General features: G+C 58.2%; 1 protein-coding gene across 9 annotated transcripts in view; it reads right to left on the reverse strand.

Annotated features, from left to right (window-relative positions):
• GRK6 (G protein-coupled receptor kinase 6) overlaps window positions 1-7,833 on the reverse strand; it is a 17,150-nt gene extending 9,317 nt beyond the window's left edge. For 2 of the 9 annotated variants that reach the window (XM_078364621.1, XM_078364622.1), the window contains exons 1-8: window positions 7,762-7,833; window positions 2,858-2,953; window positions 1,713-1,976; window positions 1,509-1,586; window positions 1,063-1,163; window positions 630-722; window positions 469-532; window positions 216-356 (exon numbers count right to left, since the gene is read on the reverse strand). In XM_078364621.1, the coding sequence (XP_078220747.1) occupies window positions 216-356; window positions 469-532; window positions 630-722; window positions 1,063-1,163; window positions 1,509-1,586; window positions 1,713-1,976; window positions 2,858-2,953; window positions 7,762-7,809 (885 nt within the window). In that variant the 5' untranslated portion in view covers window positions 7,810-7,833. Of the gene's footprint in view, window positions 1-215; window positions 357-468; window positions 533-629; window positions 723-1,062; window positions 1,164-1,508; window positions 1,587-1,712; window positions 1,977-2,857; window positions 2,954-7,490; window positions 7,706-7,761 lie in introns of those variants that run through there. The other 7 variants (XM_008990155.5, XM_002744490.6, XM_078364623.1 and 4 more) reach the window with 6 other exon arrangements.
• Between the last annotated feature and the right edge of the window lie 783 nt (window positions 7,834-8,616).

Below are 8,616 nucleotides of genomic sequence, written 5' to 3' on the forward strand. Positions count from 1 at the left end.
CCCTCAGGCAGGAGCTGTGGAGTGCTTGGTGGCAGGGCCGCCCAAAAAACCTTCTTGGTGCCACTCCTTGGGCCCAGCCTGCTCCCCAAGCCTGGCATCAACACCCCAACCTTGCCTTTCCCAACATCCCATGTGGGAGGGTGGGGCCTGGTGGGTGGGGTGGGCCAGTGCACCAGCATGGCCAAGGGGAAGGGAGAGTCTCTTTCTGTACTTACTACAAACCTACTGTTCACTTTCTCCAGGATCTGCTTCTCGTTCAGTGCCATGGCCTCCCCTTTCCGCTTCTTGATCCGTTTTTTTTCTAGCTTCTTGCAGGCGTACATCTTGCCTGTGGCCCGCACCTGGCAGGCACACACCTGTGGCCAGGCAGACAGAGGTGAATGGAGGACAGCTGCACCCTGGCTGGGCGTCCAGGGGCTGGTCCAGGGCCCAACGTACCCACCCTGTTCACACTTCCTGGCCACTCACCTCCCCAAAGCCACCTTTGCCCAGGACTCGGTACTGCCTGAAGGTGTTTTTGGTCACTGGCTGCCTGTGGCAAGGGGTGGGGAAGCAAATGCTGGCTAAGCAGGAGAGCCCAAGGCCTATGAAGAACCCCAGCGACCTGGCCCAGCCTTCAGGGAGCTCACCTTTCCAGCCACTTCCACTGCAGGAAACGGTTGAAGTAGATGCTGTCGAGGTAGTCGGCAAATGGGGCCACGCTCAGGTACTCATGGGTCAGCCTGTTGGGGAAAGGCAGGCCCAGCTCACCTGCCAGCCCCCAACACCTCAGGCTCTCAACTTGTTGGGCCAGGCCTCTATTTCTGTACAGGCTCAGCCCACAGGCATTATTGTCAGCCAGTCCTTCTGCTAACCCCCGAGCTGGGAGACACACAGCCTGTGCTGAAGCTGTGGGTGCTACTGAGAGGGGAGGCAGCCTTCCCAGGTCACACAGCAGGGAGAAGGCCAGGGCCGGACAGCTGAGCTCCCTCACCAGCCACTGAGATGTTTACAACCTTCCTGGCCCACAGAAGCCCCCTCTCCTGGGCACAATTTTAGGCTTGTGGTCAGGGACAGGCATACCGGGTGAGTTCCTGGAAGAGGTCTTTGCAGGGCCCCTGCTCCAGTCGCTGGGCGCAGTTCATCACCAGCTGCTGGGGGACCTCAGGGATGAGGTCAGGACCCTGGGAACAAGCCCGAGAGAGGTCAGTGTAGGGGTTCCCTTGGACGGCTGTCCATTCCCAGGGGAGAGGGGTCAGGCATCTCAGGCAGTGCCATAAGAGACTGCAGGCTGGAGGTGTGCCAGCCAGCCTGGTTGCTGAACCCCTTCCTGCTCCCCACCCATAAGGCAGAGCGCAGCAGAGGCACTGGGAGGCTGCCTGGCCGGAGCCCAGCCCATACCCTGGGCTGCATGCCCACTGTGCTGCCTGGAGCAGTTCCAGGGCAGTCTCTGCCCAGGCTGTGGTCACTCCTCTCCCTGTCACTGGGCTCTAGTGGCTGCCGTCATCTCTCCATCACTGCTCACTCACCATGTGGCTCAGAAAATTCTGCATTAGCCGCCGCCCACATGCCTTCCGCTTCTCATCTGGGGTCACTTCATACTCAGCCTGCAGGGTGGAAAGCAGAGAAGCTGGAGGTCTGGGCAGAGCAAACAGCAGAGAAACAGGAGGAAGGGCACATGAGGCTGAGACCTTGACCACCCATGGGGCTGGGCAGGGCTGGGCTGCACTCACCACCCCATCCAGGAAGGTGATGCAGCGGCTCAGCTCCGGCCTCGTGGCACAGAACTCTCGAAACAGCAGGCGCCCAATGGGCTGCCGCTCGCACAGGCTGTGGTAGTCACGCTCTGTGGGCAGAGATGGGAGCTGCTGGGTCCACAACCCCAGAGCCCATGGATGGGGCACTCCTGCCCATACCACCAGGCTCTGGGCCCCCACAACAGCTTCCAGCTCTGCAGTGTGGCAGCCGTGATCTTCTTCAGAATCCTCACCGCAACCCTGAGGTAGGTACAGCTATGTTGGGGCTATGAGGCCCAGAGAAGCTAACTGACTAGCTCAATGTCACACAGCCAGGAATCTGGCTCCAGAGCCCAGGCCTCCACCCACCTCCCTGCGATGGTCTCCTGCTTTACATGACTTGCATATGTCACAGTACCGGGGTTGGGTGCGGTCTGTGATGTTCCGGCCCAGCCCAGCCTGGGCCAGGCCCACACCTGCTGCCTGCCTGGCGAAAGTGCGAGAGGAAGCTGTGGCTTCCGGCAAGCTCTCAGCTGGGCCTCCTTCCCAGGAGGTGGAAGCGGCCTGGGTGCGCTCTGGCCATGTGCAGGCCACCGGGGGGCCTCAGCAACCTTAGGTGCTGCTCAGACCTGGGGCCTTGGCCAAGATTGGCAGGAACTGGGGTCCTGGGCCCTTCTGTCCCCTCCCAGGAGTAACCCTGTCACACTGCCCAGGCTGAGGGTTTCTGATCAAGGCTTTGCTAGGCACCACTCAAGGCTGGGCCTGGGAGGCTAAGACCCGGCCTGGGGCTCCCAAGGCAGTCAGTCTGTGGGCTGGCCTAGCTGCCGCTCCCTCTGTCCTGTGGATGCTGCTCACCCTAGCTGGCTCTCCTTTCCAAAGCGGACTCATCTGCCCCAATCTGCCCCTGCCCTACTCCTGACACCACTTCAACCACCTCCAGCAGTATGACCCTGTTTGTTGTCTGCTCTCCAAGCATTCCAAGCCTGGGAACTGAAGCTAGGCTCAATGGTGCAGCCCCATCCTCCTGCTCACTGGAGCCACCAAGCCTGCCCCTCTGCCCCAAGGCAAGGTCTCAGGGGAGGCTCCCCCGGCCCTAGCAAGGCCCCTCGCCTCAGCATCCCCAGGCTCTGCCCAGGCCTCACCGAGGCTGAGCCGCAGCTCTTCACACTGGCTGATGTGGGGGAACTGGAGCATCTGCCGCCATTTCTTGCTTTTGCCTTTTCGATTCCCACCGCCACCTGTGGGAGCAATCAGGCACTGGGTCTCAAGTCCCACTGCCCCAGGACTGCCTCTGGGTCCTCATTGAGGCTCAGGGCCTCTAGGGCCCAGCCAAGGCGGAGCCCACTCTGGGCGGCACCTTGGGCTTTCCCAAGCACGTTCCAGCACGCTCTTGCCGCGTTCCAGGACACACGTGGTTCTCCTGCGTCAGGCTTCTGAGCTGGGAGAGCCAAGAGGAGCAATAAGGTTGCTGGGGGAGGAGATAGCTCTGACAATGGGTCCAGCCTCAGTTGCCTCCCACCAGGTAGGAGTTCCCCCGGTTAAGAAAGGAGAGAAGGGCATCACAGTGGTGGGAACTGCAGAAGGTCCAGGAGGGAAAGATTCTAGGACAGCAGGGCAAGCCCGAGAGATGTACAGGGCAGCCTGGAACAAGGGGGCTCCCAGACCTCTATCGCCAGGCTCCACATCATGGCTATCAGATGCTCAAGCAAGGCAGGGGCAAGGGGAGACACTCAGGACTTTCCTTCCCCTGCACACAGGGGTTCCACGGCCCCCTGCCTGCCTTGCTTGACCTCGCAGACCCCCATCTGCAGCGGCTGAGTCCACGACAGCTCAATTGCCTGCAGAGCCCAACAGGTATGGGAAACGTGGGCCAGATGTGAGATGACCAGGAACAGAGAAGGCCCCTCTAACAGGCAGCTGTAGCACAACTCCAGCAGATTGCCTGATTGCTGCTAGGCGGGTTTCTGGCTCAGTGTGGCCAAGCCAGCTCTTCTGATTTTTCAAAAGCAGCTAGAAATTCACTCTTACATAAAATATTGGCCCCCATTTTATTAAAAAAAAAAAAAAAAAAAAAACAGGGCTAGGCACAGTGGCTAACACCTCTAATCCCAGCACTTTGGGAGGCCAAGGCAGGCGGATCATGTGAGATCGGGAGTTCAAGACCAGCCTGACCAATATGGAGAAACCCCATCTCTACTAAAAATACAAAATTAGCCAGGTGTGGTGGCGCATGTGTGTAATCCCAGCTACTCAGAAGGCTAAGGCAGGAGAACTGCTTGAACTTGGGAAGCGGAGCTTACAGTGAGCTGAATGTGTGCCACTGCACGCCAGCCTGGGCAACAAGAGTGAAACTGTCTCAAAAAAAAAAAAAAAGCCAGGCATGGTGGCTCATGCCTGTAATCCCAGCACTTTGGGAGGCCAAGGTGGGTGAATCATGAGGTCAGGAGTTCAAGACCAGCCTAGCCAATATGATGAAACACCATCTCTACTAAAAACACAAAAATTAGCCAGTGTGATGGCTCATGCCTGTAATCCCAGCTACTTGGGAGGCTGAGGCAGAAGAATTGCTTGAACCCAGGAGGCAGAGGTTGCAATTAGCCAAGATCACGCCACTGCACTCCAGCCTGGCGATAGAGCAAGACTCTGTTTCAAAAAAAAAAAACAAAAAAAACCTCACTGCAGCCAAATAAATAAAATGTGTCAGAGAGGGAGCCAAATGTGTGTGGCCTATGGGCCACCAGGTTTAGGAGGGAAGGGGCCTGAGCCTCCCAGAGCTGGGTCTGAATTTCTGAGTCACACTGTAAGCCCATCACTTGCTATCTGTGAACCTGTTTCTCCATGTGTGTTATGTGGTGAATAGGAGATACCGTCCACATCGAGTAGGGCTGAATCAAGAGGTGAGCCCCAGCTCCAACAATTCTATGGCAACCTTAGACAACCACTTTCTCATGCTGGGCTTCAGTTTCCCTCTGGTTTTCCAGTCCTGTATCTATCTGGCCTGGGTGAGGGCAGGTGGTGCAAGGGTAGAAGTTGCCTTCTAGGGAGGGGGCAAAGCAAGGTCCCTCGATGACTCCCTGACCTAAGCTGCCTGGAGGAGGAAGTATTGCAGGAGCCCATTGAGAAACCTGCTAGAGGCCTCCAGCTGCCTACTGAGAGAATGCCCAGCAGTCATTGCTTCACTGTGAGTGAGCAACAGACCCCCACCCCTCAACCCAGGGCAAGGCCTTCCCAGAAGGGGAACTCCTCCCCCACCCCCCACAGGTCCCTCACCCTACCCTCCATCCGCCAGCCTCCCACCCTCAGTTACTACTTCCTTCTCTCCGCCTCCCAGCCACATCAAGGCAGCAGCAAAGAGTCACATGCAAATATCCTGTCCTGGGTGGCCCAGTAAGTGGGGCTCCTCCCCACCCTCTCTGTCCCCTTTCAGTGTCCCTGGGCCCCTTCCCCATGCCTCTGAGTGCCTGGCAAAAGAAGGGGTACTGAGGGAAGGCTCCAGCCCCAACATCCCACTCTATCCTCAGAGCAACTCTTCCAGAGAGGCCCAGTATCATAAGAAAACTGAGGTTCCAAGGTGAGGAATCAATTCACCCAAGATCTCCAAGCCCAGAGGTGACACTGACAGGTCTCATACCCAGCTCCCTATGGCCACAACCCAAGCTCCTTCCCCACCCCAAACATGGCTGGCATCTATTACGTGCCAACTCTATTCACATACCAAGGGTTCCCAAACCACTTGGGGCCTCAGATCACTTGGAAAGCTGTCAAGGGCCCCAGCCCCAAGCTCATGAAAAGCCAGTTCATGAGTTGGTTCTGATGCAGTCCATCCAGGGGCCTGGGCTCAGGACTCAATGACAATCAGGATTTCCTTTAGTCTTTATGTCCCACAGCCAACTGTTCCACAAAAAAGGGTACTGAAGTTGAGAGAGAAGAGACATGTTTGAAGTCATGCAGGTAGGCCAGACACAATGGCTCACACCTGTAATCCCAGCACTTTGCAGGGCCAAAGGTGGGAGGATCACTTGAGGTCAGGAGTTTGAGACCAGCCTGGCCAACATGGTGAAACCCCATCTCTACTAAAAATACAAAAATTAGCTGGGTATGGTGGCACACACCTGTAGTCCCAGCTACTTGGGAGGCCGAGGCAGGAGGATCACTTGAACCCGGGAGGCGGAGGTTGCAGTGAGCTGAGATTGCACCAGCCTGGGCAACAGAATGAGACTTCATCTCAAAAAACAACCAAAAAAAAAAAAAAACAAAAAAAACATGCAGGTGGGAGGAGCAGAGCCAGGTTGTGGTAAGGGTTCTCTAGTGGAGGTACCAGTCCCCAGTCTGGCCACACCACCCTTTGCCTTGCCCACAGCCTGACAAAGCTTGTCCAATGGTACTCACACTCTCCGGCCAGGCAGTGCCATCAGCAGGCCTGAGGACTTGACTGGCTATAGCCCTTGAGAAGGCCTGTTTTGGCCCTCCCCACCCCTCCTCCCTGGCTGGTTGGATGACGAGGCAGAACAGAATCGGCAGATGCCCCCAGAGGCTGGGAGGAAGGCCTAGCCCATGGGCTCGATAAGGGACAGGGGATAAAACAGGCTCCCCAGGCTCTGAGGACCCAGGCTGCCATGCTGTTTCTGGGCTGCATCTCACCACGGCACTGGGTGGACAGGGGGTAATTCTGTGGCACCCAGCTAGAAGTTCCTCTGGGCTTCATGTAGAATAGGCATCCTGTGTCTTAGGCCTCAGTCAATCACAATCCTGCTGTGTGACCTGATGCTAGTCCCTGGTTTGAGCCTCAGCTTTCCACATGTAAAATTGGGCAAAAAGGTGAAGCAGATGACTTCTTAAGCCTGGAGGTCCAGCAAAGGGTGGAAAAACATCATAATCTCTCTCCCTGCCCTGGAGTTCCAAAAACAAGCGTCTTGTTTACTGCTGCTTCCCCAGCACCCTGGACAAGGTGGGGCAGAGTAGGTCAGTGATGTTACTGAGGTGGGGTGTGGCAGGTGGGAGCAGACTGACCACAGGGCAGTAAGGACCAAGTCTGGTCCTTCTGTGTCTCTCAGGACCTACACAGAGCCTGATAATATCTGGGGTGGGAGCCACGAGGAGCTACACACACACTCAGTCCACCAGACTGGTTTCCCCAGTCAGGCCTTTGCACTTAGAATACCGACAGCGCAGCATGCTCTGCTCCCACTTCTTTCTGTGTCCGCTAGCCCCACTATACCATGGGCTCCCTGAGGGCAAATATCCATTCACCTCTGCCCTCAGTGTCCTGAGGCACGGAGCAAGTGGCAGTTCTATAGGTACCATTTGTGACCAGGAGTTTCCCCACGTCTGGTGGGCTGTGTTACGCAGAGGCTCCGTTAATTCATTCTCCAGCCTTTACCTAACACCAACTTTCTGCGGGATTAAGCTGGGTGCTGGGGTCTGGGGCCATAGCACGTGGGGCATCTTTACACATCTCACGTGGAAGAGGGCAGTGAGGCTCTCCTGGGGCCCCGGTCCCACCCTTCCCTCTTCGTCTCTCCTTCTTTCACTCCTTCACCACCCCCCGCCGCGAGGGCGGCGGTCTGACCCCCGCCCCTTCCTGGGCCTCGAACCCCGGGGGCAGGTGCAGAGGAGCAAGACGACGGGCCGGAAAGGCTCGTGTGTCTGGGCGAGGTGTAGGGCGTAAAGCCAGTGAGCCTAGGGGATCCGAAGGATGGGTCGCCCCGCGGAGCTCAGACGCCGCGCACCCACGCTCCCTGCACCCGGGCCCAGCCACCCGCTCGGCCGCCTCACCTTCCCGGGCCTTGAGTAGCACCGTGTTCGCTACGATGTTCTCGAGCTCCATGGGCTGCGGCGCCGCCGGGCCCGCCGGGCCGCGCCGCCGGCCGGGATCGCGCGCGGGAGCCGGGGCCGGATGGCGATCGGCGCGGCTCGGCTCGGCTAGCAGTGACCGCGCCGCGGCCTCCCCGGCCTCCCCGGCCGCCGCCGCCGCCTGCCGCGCACTCTCCGCCCCCTCCTGGAGGCCACCCCGCTGCCGGCCCGCCCCGCCCCGCCTTCTGTTTACCTTATTTGACCAATCACCAGGCGGAAGCTCCCCGCGCCGTCTTCCCATTAGCTTTCCTCTTCATCTTTCCCCCGCCCCCTGAGCTGGGGACTCGCTCAAAGGAGAATACGGGGGCGGGACCAATACGTCACCCTTCCTGGTTGGTCTGAGAGCGGGGTTCAGCCCCTAGGTTCGAATTTATAGGCTTTCGTAGGATACCGAACTGCCAATTAGGGCCGAGCCCTCCTCAGGGACCACGGAGGTGGGTACTCTGGGGCACGCCCAGGAAATCAAATGTGTGATTGGGTGAAGAAAATGTCCGTCATCTCAAATAATGCATTTTGATTGGGCCACCGCCTGAAGGTGTGGTCCGGCAGCCTTTGGCTCGCAGATGGCTTTTCTAGGGTTTTGTTGGGGACGCGCTCAGTATCATGGGGCTCCTGCGGGCTGGCAGGGAGTTTGTTTGGGCCACTTCTCTGGCTGTATTCCCTTGGATGGGCCCCAACCAGGAGGGCGCATATCGAAAGCAGGAGAGGAAAGGAGGAGGCTGCAGCCTCCGCAGCGGTCCCTCGACCTGTTGCCCGGTCGCCGCAGGCGGGCCCCACCCGGCCCCCGCAGCCGGATGTTGTGATTTCTCTCCACCCACTCGGCCTCGGCTTCCCTCGGCCTCTGCTGCCTTATAAGGCAGCGCTACCACCCCTAGACGTTGGGAAGAGTTCACACCGATTATACAGGTGGGGAGCTGGGGCGCCGGACGTTGAGTGGCTGGCTGCAGCCCGAAGACTACGGAGAAAACAAGGCCGAAATCTGACAGCTATTCAACACCTTGTAGCTTAACATCCCACTTCCTCCATCCCCATTTCACACAGCAGGAAA

Source organism: Callithrix jacchus, chromosome 2 (assembly GCF_049354715.1).
Source record: "Callithrix jacchus isolate 240 chromosome 2, calJac240_pri, whole genome shotgun sequence".
NCBI classification, from domain to species: Eukaryota; Metazoa; Chordata; class Mammalia; order Primates; family Cebidae; genus Callithrix; species Callithrix jacchus.